General features: G+C 48.7%; 1 protein-coding gene across 2 annotated transcripts; it reads right to left on the bottom strand.

The window, feature by feature from the left end:
• Positions 1 to 202: 202 nt before the first annotated feature.
• On the bottom strand, positions 203 to 22,385 carry TFAP2A (transcription factor AP-2 alpha). 2 transcript variants are annotated; one of them, XM_066624215.1, is made up of 8 exons: positions 22,329 to 22,379; positions 18,215 to 18,241; positions 16,576 to 17,010; positions 12,518 to 12,569; positions 9,704 to 9,935; positions 7,049 to 7,167; positions 2,491 to 2,632; positions 203 to 491 (listed from the first exon to the last, which is right to left on the bottom strand). In XM_066624215.1, the coding sequence occupies exons 1-8, from the start codon at positions 22,377 to 22,379 to the stop codon at positions 203 to 205; spliced, it is 1,347 nt and encodes a 448-aa protein (XP_066480312.1). The 2 variants fall into 2 exon arrangements, with proteins under 2 accessions (XP_066480312.1, XP_066480313.1); XM_066624216.1 differs by lacking the exon at positions 18,215 to 18,241 and having other exon boundaries at positions 22,329 to 22,385.
• Positions 22,386 to 22,773: the final 388 nt, after the last annotated feature.

Genomic DNA, 22,773 nt, shown 5'->3' with positions numbered 1-22,773 from the left:
CTTGTTCATTTTCTCAGGCTCCAGACTGAGTGGCAACTGAGTAGTGGTGGAGGAAAAGGGAGGAGAGCTTGGGGGTGGGGTTCCAGTCCTACTAAGCGACTAGGCTGGGGCAGAAGATCTCTGGACCGCCGCTTCCAGCCAGGGAGAAGCTGCTGGAAAGAGCACCAAAGGAAGGGAGGGGCTGGTGGGGGAGGGGAGATCCTCATTTTCGGTGCTTCTCCTCTTTGTCGCCGCTTTTGGTGCTGTTGTCGTTGTGGCTGTTGGGGTTGTTGCTGAGGTACATTTTGTCCATGGCCTTGAGCGCCTCGGTGAGATAGTTCTGCAGGGCGGTGACCGCGGCGCACACCGCGGGGCTGCCGAAGCCGTGAGAGATGAGGTTAAAGTGGGTCAGGCAGCTCTGGATGCCCGGCTCCAGAATGGGGGTGGGCCGAGAGTTCCCCAGAGGAGATCGGTCCTGAGCCAGCAGGTCGGTGAACTCCTTGCAGATCTGTCTGCAGCACAAATGGAGCAGAGAGAAGGAGAAGGGGGAAGAGGGGAGGGGGGAAAATGAGCCAGCCTTGTCAGCACGCAGCCAAGTCAAGGAGTCAAAGCCTCCAGAGCAGAGAGACCAGCAGTCAGGCACACAGACACTGGCTCTCCCCCCTTCCTGCTTTTTTGCACTCACCGCTCCAAGGCTCTCTCCCACACACACACACACACACACACACACACACACACACACACACACACAACTGCATTTGCACCTTCTTTTCTTCGTGCCTGCACCCACACCCTCCCTCTTGCATTCCCCTCCCTTTGTGTGTGTGTCTCGGACTGTAACCCAGAACTGTGCCTTATTTCCTTCGCAGTACAAAGCTTGGTTACTGCTGACTCTCGAGAAATTGCAACATGTTCCCGAACATACAACCACTTGACTTTCCTACCTACTGCTAAATTCAACCCCTCTCTAACATCTATTCCTCCATTTACACACTCAGCCACTCTTGCTCACTTTCAAACACAGAAGGCCTCACTCTTTAACTCCAAACTCTCCTTCTCTTGCACAAACGCATAGAAACATTCCAAAGGTTACCATCTAATATAGCAGCAATCACACTCCACAGGCATCCTCAGAACTTCTCCTTCACTATATAACTCCTCTTTTGCTTCCTCTCATCTTTCTCTCTCCCCTCCCAATCCCCTGCAAACATTTAAACAGGATATGCTGGCAATTCCAATACTATCTCTTCTTAAGTAGACCTCTTATCTTGTCAATAGTTAGCCAACTACATGATCATTAACATATTTTACCTAGAAGTCTCATTGATTTCAATAGCATTTAAACCCACGTGGTCTTATCAGAGTAAAAGAATTCATAGAACACTGTAAAAGTCTGTTCTCTAGCCTAAATGTAAGGATTTAATTTCATATTCATAAAGTTAGAGAATGAATGCATGGGGAGGGAAGAAAGCAGGAGCTTTGAAAAGAGACAAGAACGTCCTGCCATGCTTGACAGAAGCTACTTTGAGTCAAGATGCAAACACTGCCTGTTGCAGGTGATCCTAGAAGTTACATTCAAAACAGTATCTGAGCAAACTGTTGAGGGGAAACTATAGCAGAAAGATTCGGGTTATATTGAAACACGTGGTTCTGAAGGCCAGTGTTAAATATCTCTCAGTCATGAACTGCCTCCATCTTCAGTCAGTGCCCTTTGGTTACATCACCACCAGTAACAAAGGGCTACTAAACAAGCTTTTTAATTTCTAGCAAATGCAACACTGACAAGAACCGAGATACCTGCAATACCTACAGCTAGAAATCGTCAGCCCCCCCCCCAAACACACATAATGCATCCATTCTAAAATAAACTGCACAGGTATTTTGCCTGCTTACTGACAGTCACATTTAAAATGTGTTTTAATATGTCCATGGACTAAACAAACACTCAGACAGAGATCACTATGCAACCCAATTGTATGCATGTTTTTTTTTTGGGGGGGGGGGGGGATGGAAGTTCCACTGAAATCAATGTTACTGACTCCCAAGTTAGAGTTTTGCAGTGGTGCAACTCAGTCCTAAGCCTATTTACTCAGAAATAAATTCCATGCAGTTCAATGGAATTTATTCTCTTGTAAGTGTGCCTTAAAGGGTCGTTTTTTACTTCTGTTAAAAAAAAAGAGAGACAGAGAACATCCTTACCCTTAAGCTGAGACCCTCCCACAATTGTTGCTCTTCAATAAAACCACCAATCCACAGCTACCACAATTGACTTTCACTGGAGAATGAATTCTCCCCATTCATCTGCATAAACCCCACTGTTGTTGGTTTGGCCATCCCCTTCACAATGAATACATGTTATCAAGGTACATTATATGAGAAATAGTGTCTGCATGGCAAACACCCACAAACAAATGCAGATTAATCAAAGGAGAAGCAAATCACAAGACCAAAAAAAAAAAAAAAAAACCTTCTTTACCATTGAGTAACACTCCACACAAGTAAATGACTTACTTTGTAGCTAGAAGCATGTTTTTCCTTGTGACTTGCTCGTTTGGATCGGAATGTTGTCGGTTGAGAAATTCAGCTACTGCTTTGGCAGGAAATTCTGTCTCACAGACGTAACCAAAATCTCTGGCTAGATGAACAGCTTCTCCTGGAATTGGGGGCGAACAGGGTGGGGACACAGATCTGATCAATACACCAAAGCTCATGCAGGGAGAAGTTGGCAACAGAGAGAGAAGTTGGCAACAGGGTTGAGCTGCTAACCTCCTCTGTTTTACAATCTCCTGGAGTTCAAAAGATTTCAGTGAATAGGCGAAGAACTGCACCCCTGATTTCAACATGTACTCCAAACAGTAAAGACTCCAAAGGATTAAAATGAACATTTACCATCCAAGAGAAAGGGCCTGGTTTACGGAAAGTGCTTTGAGGATCCTGATGCAAGATTAATTGAAACAACTGACTGCAATAAATACTATAATATTTCATGGCAAGCAGTACTTGGTGAACGCTTCTTCAGTTTCTCAGTTGCTGGGGGAAAGGGGTTTTTAACCTGTAGTTTTAAATTAAGCCATGGGTATTGTTGGCATCTTGGACAGCAACACTCAGCCCTAACTATCTTCAGATGCAACATATCCTATTAGAGCATATTAACAACTAGCTGGGGGGGGGGGAAGACTTCAATTAATGAAGACTTAAACTACTCAATGCTTTCAGTACTAACCTATCGAAAACCATATTCACAGCACCTTTTCCTATAGAAGTGCCACAGTGTCCAGAATACTTTTCTACTGTTTCATAAGGTGAACTTAAAAGTTTGTATTTGTACTTCAGGGGACCAATTCATGTTTGACATACAGAAGGAGATAACTGAGAATTTTGTCTGCATACGTTCAAAAACACAATGTGCTAAATGTTTATTTTTCTGTTTCTTGTAACATATACTAGAGATTAGTATTGATTATTGATCAGAGCTCCCCTAAACGGACTGCATTAAACAGTTAAGGGTTTAAAATTTAACTTGATAGCATATAATTATCCATTCTCTCTCTCTCTCCCCCCCCCCCACCCAGCCACCCATTTCTCCCCCCTCCCTTCAAACGATTAACCATAAGAATTTTAGGGTCATTCTGCTGAGTCTGTCTGTTTTGTTGATTTTCAAATCTTTGGTTTTAATTTCCTGAACCAGTTGGTTTTTACTGCAGGGCTTCCTGCCATTAGCTCTAGGTCCGGAAGAACGCATGCGCCAATTAGAGCTTCAAAGCCTCAGTCCAGTGAGCTTGTTTCCATAAAATGGAGCGGATCATAAACAATAACAGTACTTAGAAACGGCCTCATCATACAGGGACCCACAGCCGAAACAACTGTATATTATCTCTCAAGGAAAAAAAAATTAGCCACTATTATCAGTTTATCGGCACATTAGCCCTTACTCAGTTGTTTTTTCCTAAGTATAGGAGGATCAAACCCTGACTAGTTTTTAAAAAAAACAACTCCCTTATAAAGAAAGGTACGAGGCAACAAAAAGAAATATAGATCCTGTTAAATCTTCTACACAGTATGTAATATTGCTACAAATATTAACCATTATCAGACTTTTTTTAGTTAGTTCTTTTTGTAAATGAGATTTCTTTTTGCTTTTTTCTTTCCTTTGTTATCCATTTAAAATTTTTGTCCAACTGCCTGTAAACTTTCCTCTTTTTTTCTCTTCTTTGGTTCCACGTCAGTAACTCATGCCATGTAAATATGCTTCAGACACGAAAGACAATGAAAAGCTCCTTGATACCCTTTTCAGTTGTGGCTAGCATTCTTAAAATGCTTCAGCTTCACTTCTTTGAGCCCTTAAATATTTTAAAACAGGCCATAAAGCAAAGAAAACTATTAGCTGATTCTAAGCAAAACCAAAGCTCACTGGAGGATCCAGAGCAGCTTAAAAATCACTTTGCAGACAGTAACCAAAATCGGGGTTAAGGACCTCAAAATTAAAAGCTGAAGAAGAAAGATTGCGAGGCTATCAACCCATATCAGCTTCCTTGTGTCAACAGCTGTGACAAAGTTACCCCCTTTAAAACCGGACCATTGCATCTCTTTCCACATTATAAAGCATGTGGTCAAATGAAACTTTCCCATTAACATTAAAATAATACACATCCCCCCCTTTTACAGTTGAAATAGGTATCCAAGAAGCTGGCCCATATTCCTCCAGTGATTGAGAACAAAAGAGGAGTTCAGGGGCTAGCTGCAAGGCTTTCAGGACACCATTAAATCACAACCTAGGTCAAGGATTCCCAAACTAATTCAGGAAGTAATGGTCACGCATTTCTCGAATGCAGATGTCAGAATAACTTAAATGATTTACCGGTATGTAGTTTAAAGCAGCCAAGAATTAGCTTCTGGTAGCTGCATCTCCTAACATTTAAAACTGTTTAGTGATGGGCAGAGAATGAGACGAGGAAGGCTGCATTCCCACTTGGTCTGCTCAAAACAGATGACCTATTACATTGCAGTGTAGTTATATATGCCATTTAATAATAATTTAAAAAAACAATTATACATCCTGGCCTCATTTCTAAACTGGATTCCTTTTTCTCCCCCTCCTCGCAGGAAATGGAATTAGCATATTTGCTTAAGTTGCATGAGTAAGAATTAGTGGAAGTGGTATCAGGACTTCTCATGGAAGCTAGCAAAGATGAGGCATTGTTTGTGGAGATTATTGCCACTGCATACTCTGAACGTTTTCAAATGGCACCATTGTACATAAGGTCAATTTTTAAAAGTGTATTATTGTACAATATTGATACACTGCTTTTCAGACTTAATGGTTCTCATAATGCGAGAGGTGGTTTTCTAGAGCTCTTTGTCTAAGTTCTTTTATTCAGAATAACAGGAATGCCACACTGATCAGTAGGCCAAATACTCTGCCCTGTATATAATTATTTTGTCCAACCCTGCATTCATTATTTGTTTATAGGGTTCTCAGTTATGGTTAGGCCTACTGGGGATTGGCAGTGGCTAATGATTAATGCAACATATTCAAATTTATAATTTGAATTAATTATAATATCCTTTCTGCAAGCATTCAGATAGGGGTAGCAAATATGGGCTTGTTCCCAGAGCCCTTCTTCATCACTCTGCTTAATTACCTTGGATCTAGTTCTCTACACACCCCACACACTTGGGAGTCATTCTGCATTTCTTTAGGTCGATTCACTTGCAGAAGTAAAACACCAAGACTATGGACTTTGAGGGTAATATGGAATAAACATTGTTCTAAATATCAAAATGAATGCAAGTGCTTGATGGTCAATTTGATCCAAACTGGTTAAACCAGAATATTGTCTAACCAGATTTCAAAGTGAAATTAAAAGGCCAATCCTATGCATGTCTACTCAGAAGTAAGTCCCATTAGCTTCAATGGAGCTTACTCCCAGGCAAGTGTGGCTAGATTGGGCTGTAAGTCTTCAGGAAGTATAGGTGCATCTTTAATATACTTTGACTGACTGACTGTATTTAAGCAAATTTACATCTAGATTCTAGAGGTGGTGAGCTGTAATTATTAATATATATTAATTTCTTGCTAACATTTTTGCAAGTTAATAAACTCAGGGCCCAATCCTATCCAACTTTCCAGCACTGATGTAGTCATGTCAACAGGGTATGTGCTGCATTCTGCAGTGGGGGGGGCAGCTACAGAGGCCCCCTCAAGGTAAGGGAATGTTTGTTCCCTTACTTTGGGGGTGCATTGGCACTGGAAAGTTGAATAGGATTGGGCTCTCAGACCAGCCAGCCTAAGTTCTACTGATGTGAATAGACAAACTTGAGTGTAACTAGATGGTGGTGCTGGCTATCAGATTAAACCCAAATGTTCCAGTTCAACTGGTTTGTGAATCACAGTCCAATTACTTGTTTTAGCTTAATTAATCAATTCATTACCAATAAAAGATTCCATTTATTCTGAAGAGAAGCAACTTGAGTAAATAACTCAAACAAAAACCAAGCATTGTTTAGAAAATTATAATATTCCTGTTGTTTGAATCAAGAGACATACAATTATTGTACACATACCCACTGTACCCCTTTCACTGGGGAGTGCTCTGATTAAAATCCAATTAAAATCCACCATGTCAATCAGTGATTAATAATTAATCCATTAATTACGCTTACTTGATTAATGTTTTCAGCCCTATTTTTCTTAATGCAAGTGAACATTCAGTCAGAGATCAAGATAGAGTGAAGTTTTAGAAGGCAAGTTAGTCTCTTTCACTTCAATGAGATCCTAAATGCATTACAAGGATTTAAGTCCAACCAGATCTCAGTAAAGCCCACTTCCAAGTATTTTGACATAAATGAGTTTTGGATTGGGCTGACAGTTTCAATTCACCTTTTGCAAAAGTATAAAGCAAAAGGTCAAAATGAGCATTTTCTTCAGACATAATGATTTAAATTAAACAATACCCACAAACGGTTCAGCACGGGTCTCCCAAAGGTTCCCCATTTGTTCAGTTGACAAAAAAATGCACATTTCCCAAAGAATCTCGTTCCCACTGCCAAATCAAAAGCCATCACTTACCCTCCACTAGTGATGTCAGCAGGGTAACATTAGCAGCTTTACGTCTCCCAGCTGGCAAATTTAATCCTATTTTGTCCAGTTTTTCTCTCAAAGATCTCCCTCCATTTTTTGATTTTGCCCTGTTTCAGACATTTAAAAAAAAAAAAGCACTTAACACATGGCTAATACCTATGAAATACTTTTAGGGTTTTTTTCCCCCCCTCCAAAAACTATCGCAAATCCTGTTTATGAAGGATATTTTCATTCCAGTTAATGCTAAGCATGGAAAATAAGCCATAAAGACACAATGAAATGCAAAACAGCAACTGTTTCCTTGTGCCTGAAATAGTTATGGAGATAATGCAGCCAAAGTCATACACTCTTCATTTGTACCATATCTGCTGCAATATCATGGAGAGGCAACAGGTGATGTAGCAAGGGCTGTCACATGTCCTTCCACCTTGTGACTAAAATCATAACTACAGGGTACTGTCAATGTTTTTGGCATATTGGTGGTCCAATGGGGACTTATTTAACCAAATCAACTTGCATTATTAAGAAGCCTGATTCGCAACAGTCAACTGTGGCTGAAATCCTATCCACAGTTACCTAGAAGTAAACCCTATTGACTACAATGGGACTTACTTCTGAGTAGACATGCCTAGGATGGGGCTGTGTGTCATTATGAAAACTGCATTCAATTTGCTGCAAAGAGTTACCTACTATTTTACTCAGTCATAGGCTTTCTTTTCAAAAATTATTATAGTGATCATGAAGCAAAAATAGTTGGTGGTTAGAAGGTCATTTCTTATATCATATTCTACTCCAAAAACAAGCTATGCCAATATCTTCAAAATTCCCTTGTTGCTGAATTGCCTGTTAACTAAGCATATCTGGTGACTTTCTCCACTAAAGAAATGCTGGCAGTGCCCTCAGCTGGTATGTGTGAGCTTACAAGAAGCCTTCCTGTTGCATGAGTCTTACTATGCTGAGGGGGATTGAGTTCCTTGCTACCATTTACTGGTGTTTAACAGGATACACAGGCTCCCAGGGACAGAACATACTGGCTGCTCATATGAACAGCATGGCAGCCCCATGTGTGGAAAGCTTTGACTCTGAAGGGCTGTGAAGCATTTTTTTTCTCACCAGTCAGAACCCTGTGAAGCAGGCAATTAACGTTGCCATGTTTTTCAGGTGCAAAACTGAAGTTGGAACTTGGTGACTTGCACAACACAGCCCGCTGCTTTAGTGGTTGAGGTGAAAGTGGAACTCAGGACTTCCAACTTCAATGCCAGGAGGGCAGCAGCAAAGCCAACTCACTTCAGATAGTTCCCTGTTAAAGAATCGATCAGACCTTGGGCTGAGCTTCTTGCATTGAAATGTCTCTTGGAGCTGCACTGAGGCTAGATAATGCCTCTCCTACTTGCAAGTAAGCCCCCCACACAAACAAAGGGGTTCACTTTCCCTAATTATCCCCTGAGTGAGTAATAAAACAAGGGCCACTGGGTTGTTGAAGTGAAACTAGCAGTGCAATTCTAATCATGACTACTCAGAAGTAAGCCTTATTGCATTCAATGGGGCTTACTCCCAGGAAAGTCTGTACAGGATTGCAGCCAAAAATCTTTGAGTTGTAAAGAATATCTACTGGATCTTGTTGCTATTTCTTCCAGTATTTTTCTCCAAAAAAATAATATTATGAAGGGTACTGGAGGCTTCAATCTAGAAAGTTCTGCACATGGAAAATAGGCCATAGAGGCATATCTAATGCAAGTAGGCAACTGTGCTGAAATATTTTCTTGCCTCTGAAATAGAGTGTGAACCACTAGAGTTCCAGAACCCGTTTTTAAGGTTAGGTGTGAACAAGGCAAAATTAGCATCTTTGGGTGTGCAAGGGAAAAAATTTTTCCCCTTCACTTCATTAACCTCACCCAGCCTCTCACGCAACTATGAGGATGGGCAAGCTGGGCTTTCATACTAGAAGCAGGGTGATCAGATGAGGGCACAATGCCTGTATCTTGTCTAGAAGAGGGAATGTTAGCAGGTGCAGCTCAACACGGAAGGGTTTAAAAAGCTGCACCTGCCCAAATTCTCACTGGTATACAATGGTCTAGGCCAGGGGTGTCAAACATAAGATCTGGAGGCCAGATATGGCCCACAGAAGCTTTTTATCTAGCCCTCAGGCTCTCAGCTGCTGAGCAACGGCTGAGGTCTCGCTATTGAAAGGATGGCCTGCATACTAATAGGGCTCCCTCATATCTTGAACTATGATCAAGTTGTGTATTTTCTCTTCTGTCATTTGCTGCTAATGAGTTCCTACAAAGAGCTTGTTTCCGGTTTTGACCTGTTTAATGACATCACTTCCTGCCAAATGACATCATCACTTCCAATCCCTCAGCAGGCATCATAGTGGGCCAGCTGTATGACATGAGTTTGACACCCCTGGTCTAGGCATTGGATAGGTCCTCCATTGGATCTGGACACGCTGACTAGGAGGGACACTGAACTCTAGAACTCCGAATCCTTTTTGAACCGGCGTGATTGGCTCAGAGTCTAGATGACGCCACAGCCCTGGCCAATGGGCTCTGTTCCCTCCCCCAAAGCACCTGGTTGTTTGCCAGGCGCTGTTCAGAGAGAGATCGCGAGCAGGCAGCGTCCCGTCCCCCCCCCCCCCCTCACCTCCGAAGCACTCCGCCCAGCAGAGACGCGTTGAGGCACTCCGGCGGGGACAGGCGCCTCTGCACTTCTGCCACCGTGACCTTGTACTTGGAGGTGGAGCTGAGCAGGGACAGGCGGCCAGGCACCGAGCAGAAGACCTCGTTGGGGTTCACCACGCCGCCGAAGAGCGTGTCCTTGTTGATGGGGATGGAGGAGACGGCGTTGGAGTTGGACTTGGAGAGGGACACGGGGCCTGCAGGGGGGGGGGGAGGCCAAAGGAAGGGAATGGAGAGGCACGTTAGAGCGCAGACGCTGAGAGCCAACAGCCTGGGGAAAGGGCTGGAGAGGAAGGGCAGAGTCCACAGGGCCGGAGCTGGCTGGGGAACCACCCTGGGGGAAGGGGAGGAGGACTGCAAGCAGGAGGAGGTGGCTGGGAGGCGCAGGCCGGTGGAAGGGGTGCCAGGGAAAGGGGCGAGCTCGGGCACTGTGCTCGGCACCAAGGGAGGCGCTGCTTTTCTTCCTGCCTCGCCCCAGAGATGCCCCTATCCCGCTTTTGCTTGGCCAGGAACGGACAGGGCCCCCCCCCCCACCTTACACTGAGGCACATCCCCTACCCAGTGGGGCACCAACTGTGGGGGGAAGGGGAAACAACACGCACGCACGCTTCGCTTGCCCTTGAATGCCACCGAATTACCAGGCAAACCAACAGTTCCATCCATTGACTGGGCCAGAGAAGTTCTTCCCAGAAACGCCCCATGTTCCTGGCTAGAAAGGAGAGAGGGCGGCCAAACCCCAGGGAGGCCACGATCTCTGGCTTAAAAGGCCGATCCTTCAACCCAGATGGGCACTGGCTCTTTCTTGAACCAAAGGGGGCTGGCATGATGGGGTGGAGACACAAACAAGATTGTAGTGTCTGGCCTGGGTTGTTATTAAAAAAAAAAAAATCAGTGAAGGGCTTGTTTAAAGCTGTGGCTGTAATGAGCTGAATATTTTCAAAGGGGGCGGGGAGAAGGGGCTGGTTGGTTTACAGCCCCTTTTATCCTCAGAGTGTGTGTCAAGCAAGGTTGTACCGGGACTTCTAGCCAAATCGCTGTCCCTAGGAAGGACTGTCGGGCATGCTGAATCTATATCCATTCATGATCATCACGTTTAGAAATCTGTCTTAAAAGCATATGTCCTCCTCTTGCTCCGGACAGTTCAAATGCTAGGATCTGTGTCGCTTTCCCAGAGTAGCCCCACTGATTCCAATCGCAGAGCAAGGGGTCGCAGCCTGAGTGGATGCAACTTTCTGACATCGGAGAGCTTGAAACCAAACGACCATTCCCGCCATCCAAAGAAAAATGACAGTGCAGTGGGGACAACGAAAGCACCCAAAACGACATAAGGAAACAGAACTGGCCAAACTTCTGCCTAGCCCTCTCTAGCTCTGCTCTCCAACGGCTCGGGCATCAGCCATGTCTTCGGCCTTTCCCTCTCGTCGAAAAAGCAGAAAAGATCTAGGGCATTGTTAGCAAACATCCCGAACCAGCACAGGAGGCTCCAGGCCTCGACGTTTTCTAGCCTGGCTCAACACAAGAGGAAGAGAAGTGCAACCTGGTTCGCCTACGAATGGACACCAGGCGCGTTCCAGCTACAAATATTTACTCTTTTGTCATCATTTGCTTATTTCCCCCCCCCCGTCCTCCCCACCCCTTTGCACAGTCTCACTTTAGCGGGCCTAATCCAAATGTGAGAGGGAGGGGAGCGGGGAGGGGTCGGGTATCTAGGTTTTGGATAGATCACTTGTGACATTAATAGCTCTGGGGAGGCTAATAGAGACAATAGGAGTTAAACGAACTCTGGAGATTACTAATAAAAGAGCCAATTATCATGTCGACTTGGAAAGAGCATCTCTTGAAGATTTATTCCTTACACATCTAACTTGACGTGACAAAGGCTCCCTAGATCGGGAAGGGGGGGGGGTCGAAACTTTAGCTTTCGCTCTGCGGTGCTGGGATCGCCAAAGGAGGCGAGCTTTGTGGAGCACCAGAGCCCAGCAGTGCCTCAAACACTCCACCAGAGCGGATACAAGCAGCGCCCTTTCGCAGCGAATAACACCCAAGCGTTCAGCCCAATGGGCTTCACCCCAACAACTGAGCAGAACTCAAATGGTTCTTCTCCCTGGCCAACAGGGAGAACCACCTTATCAAAATAAAAATAAAATAAAATAAAAAAAGCCCGGAAGCCATGCGCCATAATCCTGGCACAGTTGTTGAGAGGAGGTGGGAATGAGAACACTCCATCTTCCACACACGCAACTACAGCACACCATTAGGAACCAAAAGCTGTAAGCCAGGCTCTGCTGTGTACAAGAAGCAAGCAACGCCCCCCCCATCGCCACCGAGACACACCAAGCCAGCCAGCCCCCTTCTGCCATCCTTGCTCGCTCGTTACAACAAAGCCCTCTCGTGTCAACAGTCCAGAACAATCTCATAAACCCGAGTGGGGAGGGGGGGCAGGCGAGTTGAAGGGGATCGGCGGCCGCTTTGGTATGGAGAAATAATTCCAGGCAGCTCGAGAAACGAGGAGCCCGTTCTGAACCACGAATGGGATTAGGGGGAACTCGAAACCTGCATCCGTTTAGCTGCATAATATAATCACACGCGTACAAATCACAGAGGTTGGGACCGACTCAAAGGATGGCTTCAACCGGGATTGTCAATTTCGTTTTCCATTTGCAAGCCTGTTGTAAATTACGTGGCGGAGGGGGAGGGGAACAATAGCTTCAGCAAGTTCTCTCGGCAACGGTACCCAGCTTGTGAGGACATGCTTGGAATGCTGAAGGAAATGGCTTACCTTTCTTAATTACAGTTTGATCTGGGATGTTAATACCCGGGTCCTCTACGTGCTGCAACAAAAGGAATACACAGGGTTGTGAATGTTTCAACAGACCAAAGGAAACACCTTGGGAAGCTTTCCCCCTTCCCCTCTTCCCTTCTAAGTTATCCCCCCACCCCCAACCCCAGCACCCTTTCAGGATGATTTTGAAAAGATTTTCGTAAGGACCTATTTCATTTCGACATGTTGACATTTTAGAATAATTTTAGAATATACTTAGAATTTTTTTTAATGAAGGCAGTATTTTAACTCCTTCTCGCTGAGCCTTAATAGAACACACACACAGGTAAGAATGATGTCTGACATTTTTAGAGGACGATCCTCTGTTTACTCAGAAGTAAGACATATTTTAACATCTCTTTCTATTTCTGCTGCTGACATCGACAGTATTTCAGTACTACTTACTTCCAAGTAAGTATGCTCAGGAGCGCAGGCCTTCACCCCAATTCAAAACCCGTGTAAGGAGTTCCTAGGGGTCTACAGCCAGGTAACTGGGCCTGGCTTGGCAGCGGTTCGCTTGGAAATAAGTCCCTCTGATTTCGGTGGGATTTACCATCTCGAGCACTGTGCAGCCTTAGTGGTTCACAGCCCAATCCTATCCACACTTTCCTGGGAGTAAGCCCCATGGACTCCAATGGGATTTACTTCTGAGTAGACCTGCAGAGGATTGGGCTGTCAGTCACTCCCACCTCAATGGGGTCCCTGATGTGATTTGAAAGGGGTTCTTAAAATAATCACAAGATTCCAGAGTGGGAATCTCGCGCCTCCTGTGGGCACAGAGCACAGACAGAGACACAAAAGGGGCCAGCAAAAGCAGCGCGAATGATCATTTTGGAAGGAGGCAGGAGAAACCCATCGAATTGCACATTTCCATGGGAAAAAGCAGGGGCTGCGGGAGGGCGAGGGGAAAAATCAATGCCCAGAGCTGACGAGCAGCCCAAGAGCGTCCAAGCCCGACTTGCTTCCCTATTGTCCCCCTTGCAGGTTTTGTTGCTGCTGCGGCTGCTGCTGCTGGTTTAATTCTCCTACAGATGGGTTCTTCTGGTGCGGGTGCGCGCGCGTGCACTGGCGGGAGCGCGCTCCGGAGTTCCAGACGTGCTTGGAAAGTCCAATGAAGATCCTGTGTTCTCCTTCCCGGCCTGGCAGTCCATCTGAGGTGCCTGTCTGTGTTCACACACTCGCCCCCGCGCAAAGAGAGCGGGGATCTCGCCCATCCCCTTCGCAAGCACAAGGCAGGCGCTGCCCTGGGAGATGGGAAGGCACCCAGGCGCCCTCCCCAGTCAGACCCCCTGTGCCCTTCCTCCTCTCCTTCTCTGCCCCCCTATAATGCCCAGCCTCGCATGTTCCATTCTGCCTGGGATTTATGCGCCTGTTAATTGTGCCTGATCTCAATGATTCCGGGCGGATGGCACAAAGTTGCTTTATTAGGGGTTTTATGGTACTCCGCGCTCTCATTTGTAACCTGCCTCAAGTGCTTCTGGATTTGAGTATAATTAAATGGAGAAATGTTCAGAAATGACGACTGCCGCCTTTCCCCCCCCCCCTTCTCTAACTATATGGGGAAATACGATCCCTTCAAGCAGGAGGCCTTCAACCCATAAAGTCAACCTAGTGGGGCGGAACGTCTGATTCTCCACCTATACAGAGTCCACGCAAACCACCGACTGTTCGGTTTTAAAACCCCACCGAGATCTTTATGATTAAGTAATTCTCGCCCTCGACTTCCCGGGTCTTGGAGCGAGGAGTCCTTTCCATGGAAGAAAATAAAAAAAGTCCAAGGTGGGAAAACTGAACGCGACACTTTTCCGTGACCCACATTCTTGGGCAAAGAACTTCGCTCCCCGCCCCGCACCCCACCCACCCAGAAGGACTCTTGAAAGGCGCCTTCCCAGACGGTGCATCGGACCACGTCGGTGGTACAATCTGTGATGCCAGTTCCGCCTCTCGAAATTAGAGTCTCTAACACGGTCGTGGCGCCAGGCGTTTTGGCTAAACTGGGTTGTGGACCGCTGAGAGACCAGCCGGGTGGGGGGGGGGGGGGAGGAGAGCATGGCCGTGGCGATTGAGGCTGCGATCCTATCCACACTTTCTTGGGAGTAAGCCCTACTGACTTTTATGGGACCTACTTCTGTGTAGACATGGGTAGGATTGAGCTCCGAGGCTGCAATCCTATCCGCATTTACCTGGGAGTAATCCCTATTGGCTACAATGGGATTTACTTCTGAGTAGACACGCATAGGCTTACGCTCTGCAGGCTTTAAACCTGATGGCAACTGATATTCTGAATTAAATAAGGAGCATGTTCTTTTTTTAGACTCTGCCTAAATGTATGCTTACAACGTTATTTTCCAAAACGAAATGGCAATAGAGGGGGCTATTCTGGATCTTGTTTCTCACAGACATCCAAGGCCCCGCTAGCATCAAATTAGTTTACATCCTGATACCTAAACACATGTGGTTCGAAGTCCCATTGGTTTCAAAGGCACTATAGCCGCCTTGAAAGGAGATCCCGTTGGCTTTCACCGAGCTGGCTTCCAAATAAGCCTCCTTGGAATCGCAGCCGACATCCCTGTCTCTCTCCCCCCCTTTCAGATGAAAGGGCTCTGATTTCCTTAAGCCCGTCCAAATTGCTTCCTAACATCCTTCACACACATGCACACTTTGGAGAAAAACACGCGTTTACGGCAGAAGAGCCAGGCACAACCAGCAATTTTCTGGGGTGGGCGACGTCAGAGGGAAGGCTGGAGCAGATTCCCTCTTTCTCTCTCTCTCTCCCCCCCCCCACTCCTTCCCCCTTACTGAAAGGGAAAGGAATAAAGGGCTTCAGAATGACCCTGAATGAGGTGAGCCCATCGGAACATTATCCCTGCAACACGAAACTGTAAATCATTAAACTGTCAGCGGATATATCGATACAATATTTGATCCTGTAATTTGGGGTGGCATTTTGGCCACAACAAAAAATCACATCCAGATCCCACAACCCCCCACAGCCCCTCCCGCTCTTTGCCTGGTACAACCAGCCTTGGAAGCACGCGTGAAATTCCTGGCCTGTTCCCACTCTAGTTTCAGGCTAGGAGGGAAGAGACCTTTGCTGGGAAACGGCCCTTTGAATCCAGGCACAGAAGGGGCTTCCCCCTGGACAATGGCTGTCCTTGGCTCACGCCATGCCTCATTAGAAATCCTTCCAAACTGTATTTACGGGGAAGAGAATTCAGCTCCAGACTGCGAACGGTAAACACCAGGGGATGCGGAATATCTTGTCCAAAATACCAGCACCCATGAGCTGCTCTCAACCAGATCATCTTTTCCAACTGCCTGCTAGAAGCTTAGCCCATCATTGATTCCCCCCCCCCCCATGCATTTGTCCTTCCATCAGCAGGGAGACTTTGGCTATGCTACTTGTCCCACTCATGTAAATTCTTCCCTTCTCAATCACTGTGGGTTTTATTGGGTTGATTTTTCGTTTTGGGCCGGCTCTCTTCCTACCCTTCCTCCAAAAGCATCCCATGGTCCTTGGAAGGGCTGTTGGTTCCCTTTCCCAAGGATCCCACTGGAGGCAAGGCCCTCCCAACCATATTCTCACCCAACCTTCCCATTCATGGACACATTCATGACCATTCATGGACACAGGGCATGAAAATAAAAGATAGTGTTCTTGCCACTGGTGTGAGTGATTTATTTCTCCATGCATACCGCCCTCCCCGCTGCCCCAACCCAGGTGGGGGCAGATGCAAAGGTCTATATAATTATGTGTTGGATATGGACTGGGGAGAGAGATGGTGGGGTGTAATGGTTGCACAGGACTGGAAGCCCTTCGCTTCACACGGATCTAGACAAGCACCTAGTTCTCTTCATTGTGCGATGGACATCATGTGTCTTGAAATTCCCGTCCACCAGTTCCCCCCCTCGCAAAAAAAAAAAAATCGTAGAAAAGTGCATTAAAAAAACAACCCAGAACCAAAACCAGATAGAATCCTGGAGGCCGCCTTTTAATGTATGTAGGTTCTCCTTACCGGCACATCGTCTATAGAGTGAGGTATTGAATGGATGGGGATGTCTCCGAGTCCTGAGCTCAGGCCGTGATGTCCATGCAATAGATCTTCATGCCGCCGGTAATCCCTTCGTGGATCCAAGCCGGAGAGCTGGTGAGGAAGTCCGCGGTGCGTGTGTAAAAGCCCCGTTTCCTGGTTCTGTCTCTGTCCCGGCCAGCCTGGGTGTTGGGGTTGGGGCTGGGCGTGTAGAGGGTTCAAACTATACGGATCGTTAACGTGGGAATAAGGGTCTTGAGACTGGGGGTAAATGGGCTGATATGGCGGGGGGAAGTAGGGTGGTTGGAAGTCAGCGTTGGGCGTGTGGGAGAGCGGAGGGGCGCTGGTGTAGGGGGACTGACCCACAGTCCCCAGTTGGGGTAACCGGGCTGTCCCATTGCTGGTGCCATCGTGACGGTCCTGATGAATGGGGGGCGGGAGAAAGAAAGAGAAACGAAGATCAAAATCAAGCTGTTTTTACAGGCCAAATATCTTATAAACCCCCCCCTCAAAAAAATATGCGATTTGCAATTCAAAGCAGAGAGAAAAAAACAGTTCGAGTTTTTCTCGTTGAGAGGGCGCTGACATCTTCAAATCAGAACATTATTATTATTATTATTATTATTATTATTATTATTATTATTATTATTATTATTATTATTATTAAGGAAATATAAAACTAATAAAATTCATGCAGTGTACACATTCATACAATTTTTAGCATCCTTACTTTTTTTGAGCCCCCTCCCAACAGATATTTGTACTGAAAAAAAATTGGATTTAGCCATTCTTTTCGAGATGTGAACCTGAAACATTTGCAGAAACATACACACGTTGACACCTTAAGCGGAAAAGAAAGCAGACATTTTCCCCGTTCCATAGTAGTAAAGCCCTTAAATTTTCCTGGAAAATTTTCCCCAAAGCTGCCATTTTCTTCATAGCCCGCCTAAAAGTAGGATCAAAATTTTGATTTTGAGTAAGCTGGCCATTGACTAATTTGGCAAGGAAAAAAATGTTTGTGGGAAGAGACATAAAAATATACTCCTTTGAATGTGTGATATAAAATCACTCACACACGAGTGCACAGAAACACACACAGATAATACCAAGACACAAATATTCAGAATATATAATTAGGAAAACAGAAATAAAGATATGGTGGGGAGGGAAGGCATGAAAAAGTAAATTATTTTGGCTGTGTACAATTGGGACTTGTTAGGGTATGAAATTATAGCCCACAGGTACGTCTAAAGGAAATTAGCAGCCTTACAAATTGGAGGTGGGGGTGGGGGACTGGGAATTATGAGGAAGAGAGGTTGAAATGCTTTGGACTTCAGCCTCACACAAGCACAGTTACTGCCCCAGGAAAGGACTGGGCAGAGCAGATACATTGGAAGGAGAGGGAAAGCAGCAGAAACAAAAGCAGTGGGTCGGGTGAGGGGAAAGGCAACCTTCGGTCGTTCACTGGAAATACCCCCAAGGAGAGGGTGTTAAAGAAGTGATTGCAATGAGTGAGAGGAAGGGACCCGCAGGTAGGCAAGCGCGCACAGATCCCCGCAGGACACGGAAAGGGAATAGGGACGAGCCCCACCGTGGACCCCGAGAGAGCGTGGAAGCCACTCACCATCGCCGAGAAACTGTGCACTAACATCTGCGCGGTTGCGGAGGGCGCCAAGGCAGAGCAGAAGGGAAGCGAGGAGAAATCTGCCCGCTCTGTAGATCTCGCTCTCTGGCGCTCTCTCTCTCTCTCTCTCTCTCTCTCTCTCTCTCTCTCTCTCTCTCTCTCTCCTCTCTCACGCCTTCTCTCTCTCTCTCGCTCACCCCCACACACAATAGGAGCAGCCCAGGTCTAGACTGTGACCGCACCGAGTGCCCGACGCCGCCCGGGCTGGTCCGCGAGCGCGAGGGAAGCGCGCCTCGCGCCCATCAGCACGGTACCCGGTGCCCCACGGTGCAAGGAGCTCTCCCGATGAGCCAGTCGTGGGAGCGCCAGGCAAAGTTGAGCGTGCGCGTGGATGAGTGCGTGCGTGCGTGCGTGTGAGTGAGTGTGAGTGAGCGAGTGAGAGTGTGTGTGTGTTCTCCTTAATCCCTCACCCCCCTCACTGCTTCACGTGAGCTCCTAATAACACACACACACACACACACAGAGAGAGAGAGAGAGAGAGAGAGCGCCCAGCCTGCTTTCCCGGAGAGTCCTAATAGCAGATCTTCATGACTATTAATATAACACGAATACTTAATAAGGGAAGAATGGCTGGAAATCGAGCGTGAAGCGAGGAAGCCACTCAAGGCAGCGCAGCCTGCTCGCAGTGACGTCCGGGGAAGGCAGAATCCGTGTCTCTAATCAGAGCTGGGGGAGAGCGAGCGAGCGAGCGAGAGAGACAAAAAGGCATCAAGAGGGAGAGGTGCGGGGGGGGGGGGCGCCGCGCCGCCGCCGCGTCTGACGAATCACAGGGAAGGGGCCACATTTTAAAAGGTTGCAGGGCAGCCAGGAGTGGAAGAGAGCGAGAGCGGCAGGGTGGGAGCCAGACAGCCAGCCAGCCAGCCAGCCTGCCAGCCCGGGCAGGCAGGCTGCGTGGGGGAGAAGGAGGGCGAGTGGATGGGGAGGGGGGTAAGTAGGGGGAGGGAGCGGGGGGGGAGGGCGAGGGAAGCCAGCGAATGGGAAAGGGCTGCAGGCAGAAAGTGGAGGTGAGGAAGGAAATGGGGGCGAGAAGGGGGCTCAAGCGAGCGGGGGCAGCGCCCCCAAGAGGGCAAGTGTGGGGGGGCAAGGGGACCGGGCGGGCGGAGCACAGTGCTGGGGGTGCTCAGGGAGGAGGCGGGGGCTGGGGGAGAAGAGGAGCCGGGCGAGGGAGAGGGGCAGGAGCAGGACCCCACCGGAGCAGCCGTGGAAGAAGCGCGGGAGGCGAGCGCAGGGACAGGAGCCGCGGAGGGGCGCACCTCGGCCGGTGGCTGCTGCTGCTGGGCGAAGTCAGGCGCCTGGAAGGGCAGGATGAGGAGCGACTGGGCACCGGCCGCGCTCTTGGGCCCAGAAGAGCCGCCCTCGGAGCCGGCCTCGGCGCCTCCGCCTTTCAGCTGCCTGTGCTCGGCCGGGCCCGGCTGCTCTGCTCCGGCGGCGGCGTCCTGCTGCGTCACGTCCATGACTCGACGGCCCGGAGGCGGCGGCGCTGGCGGCAGCAGGGCCTCGCCGGAGCCCCGGGCTGGAGGGGAAAGGGCGCCCCCGCTTCGCTCGGAGCGTGGGATTTCCGCGGCCCCCCGGGCCTGCAGTCCCCAGGCGCTGGAGGAGCTCGGGAGCCCCGCGGAGCCTTCCCCCTTCGGGCCCGAGGACGGGAAAAGGGGTGGCGAGGGAGGGGGTAGAGAGAGAAAAGGGAGGCGACTGGAGCCGTCCTGGCCCTGACAAGCCGGGCTCCCAGCCTCGGCCCAACCCGTCCGACTGGCTGGGCAACTTGCAACCAGCGAATCCCGCGAGCCGACAGGCCTGCTCCACTTCTCCTGCCGGCTTCTCGTCACAACAGGCGCGCTGCATGTCCCTGCAGAGCTCCCAGCGCACGCCTCGCCCAGGCAAGGCAAGGCAAGGGGCCGAGAGATCCCTGCAGCTCCCACCGCCTTCCGACCTCCTCTCTGCTTTCCCTCCTCTCCGCACTTTCCTGGCAGTAAGCCCCACCGGCCCGAACGGGACTTACTTCAGAGTAGGCGTGCAGAGGGTTGGGCTCCCAGGAACACACACAAGGGAGCCAGGCTCTCGCAGGGGATCGGGGACTTGCACTGGTTCTCCTAGTGCCGAAGCTGGTGGAAATGCTTCCGCCTGCCATCCTACTTACTCCTAAGCAGGGCACACACTCACTGAGCAAACACTGAAGCGCATTCCAATCGAGTCAACACAGGACTGCAAGCTCGAAACGCGTGGCTAAACAAGCAGATAAAGGCTGCTTCCTTCAATGCTCGCAGGCCCTGGGATTCTAAGCCCCTTACGCGGGAGTAAATCCCACGGGGTGGAGTAAAACTTCCTCCCAAGCAAGTGAGCGCATAAAATGAAGTCCTGGTCAATTTCCAGCCTTCCTCGTCAGTTTCAGAGGGGGGGGAGGGTATTATAGTCACGTTGCCAGCGAGTTGACCACATTTGCTGGAGCTGTGCTGTCTCCTACAAAAGCAATCACCCCATTTCCCCAAACGGCTCTCCAACAAGCCCCCCAACTGCATTTGTTTGTTTATCACCTCGGTGTCAGGCCGCAAAAGCGAGAAAGCAACAAAAGACGCTTGCAAGCAAATCCACAGCCGCACGTGCTTCTCAGTTCAACGCCGAAAAACTAACGGCTTTCACCCCAAACAACAGGAGAGCCCACACATCTTTTCCAGCTCTTTAGATGCAGCGAGAAAGCCCTCTCGTCCTGCACGCCGTCTACTCTCAGTTTCTGACATTATTAGGCAGACTTGCCCCTCCAAAGGAGCCATAAATCACCACACCAAACCACATTTGTTTTCTTAATTAATCTCTCAGACCGGCGCTTGCTGAATTCTATCCTGAGCACAGCATGAAAGAAGATGTCTGTTGCAGCCCATACACATTAAAGCATGGACGGGAATTGGGATGGGAATGAAAGACTCACGCACAAAAAGAGGCTGGATGAACCACGAGGACATTGTCTCTGCAATCCACGAGGGGAGAAAACAAACCAAAAAAACCCAAAACAAATCACCACCCTCGTATCAAGCAGCGTCGCCCTTCCAAACTGCACAACCACCTTGAGATGCGTTTGTTTAACAAGCTCCTTTGCTTTCACTCTAGCGGTTCATGCACCCAACCATCTCCAGTTGGGATACCTGCCTATCCACCCAATCATTCTGTTGATCTCCCTCTCCATGATCGACCCTCCAGCACCAACTATAGGATGACATGACATTCCTCTAAAGTGATGGTCAGCATGACAATAAGTGATCCACCGCAAGTAAAGCGGCCAGGTGGACGGATCACCTCCAGCCCCCTACACACAGAAGGCGCTTCGCGGGCTCTGATTAGTCTCTCCACAGTCTACCCCACCAGCGTCTCCCAATAGCAACGCCTTCCAGGCGGCTTTGACTCGGAAAGGCGTGCTTAAAGCCCGAGGACCATCACACCCTGGCCAACGGGCTGAGAAGAACGAGGCAAACGTCTTGGACGTGAAAGTGACAATTGCCCAAGCCACAATGCCTCCCTGCTGGTCATCAGCAGACCTGTGGATTGAAGGCATCTGTTGGGCAAAGACCAGGGCGAGAGAGGGAGGGCTCTTGGAGGAATCTGGGGGGTCCCTCCGTGGACTTTCTCAGCCAGAATCGTTTCCTCTTTGTCTTTTTGCCTTTTCTCGTGCTAATTCGTTCATCTGCTCGCTCATTCATTCCATCACCATCATCATCACTCTCCCTTCCCCCCATTACTGCTCTTTGGGCTTTGATGTTTGTGCAGAAAGGTGCGTGCCTGTTTGTTTGTTTTTCCAGATCCCCTTTCTGGTCTACTTCGGCCGAGTCTCTCTCCATGTGTGCCTCCTCCGCCTGCCCCCCCCCCCGCCCCGCCTGCCATCATCCCGCCCCAGTGCATCTTCAGCGGTGCCAAGTCGACTTTGCGACGAAGTTTGTGTCCCAGAGAGCCTGGCTGGCTGCTGCAAGGTGCTTGTCGGTGGCAGTTGGGCTTTTGGGGTGGGGGGGTGGAGGGGCGGACGGGTGGGGGTCCTCTGTGGAGTGTGCCGCAGCCGCGGGAGAGCGCTTACCTCACAGTCCTCATACTTGATATTATCCGTCAGTTTCCAGAGCATTTTCATGGATTGGCGTGGCAAGAGAGACGAGGGGCAGAGAGAGCAAGAGAGGAGGCTGCTTTGCCCTGCCTGCCTTGCGCTCTCCTCTGACATGCAGAGCGCGCCCGCTGGAGAGCTTGAGCAGAGCAGGAGGAGGAGGAAGAGGAGGAGGAGGAGATCTCCCGTGCCCGCTCAGAGATCTCCCTCTAATGGTCGAAACTTTTCCCTTTCCCGAGCGAGTCTCTCACACCGCCTCATCGCCTCATTAGCATAGCAACAAAAGGCCAGTTGCACCGCAGCGCAGCAGCCCACCAGCCACTGGGCACAGGTAGCCAGCCAGCCAAGCAGACACTGGGTGGACTGGAGAGCTCCTTTGAAACAACCACCTGGTTCTGTGCGGGGGGCACTGAGAGGGGGAGGC

The sequence above is a fragment of the Tiliqua scincoides genome, chromosome 4 (genome assembly GCF_035046505.1).
Source record: "Tiliqua scincoides isolate rTilSci1 chromosome 4, rTilSci1.hap2, whole genome shotgun sequence".
NCBI lineage: Eukaryota > Metazoa > Chordata > Lepidosauria > Squamata > Scincidae > Tiliqua > Tiliqua scincoides.
This window is presented reverse-complemented; position numbering and strand designations above follow the sequence as displayed.

What these genes read in the sequence shown, in the direction of transcription:
- TFAP2A (XM_066624215.1), bottom strand. Translation starts at nt 22,379, where the DNA reads ATGAAAATGCTCTGGAAACTGACGGATAATATCAAGTATGAGGACTGT. An exon ending in TGCACAGTTTCTCGGCGATG is followed by an intron (nt 17,011 to 18,214) that starts GTGAGTGGCTTC and finishes CCCATTCATCAG; the next exon opens with GACCGTCACGATGGCACCAG. An exon ending in GCTGACATCACTAGTGGAGG is followed by an intron (nt 2,633 to 7,048) that starts GTAAGTGATGGC and finishes CCCCAATTCCAG; the next exon opens with GAGAAGCTGTTCATCTAGCC.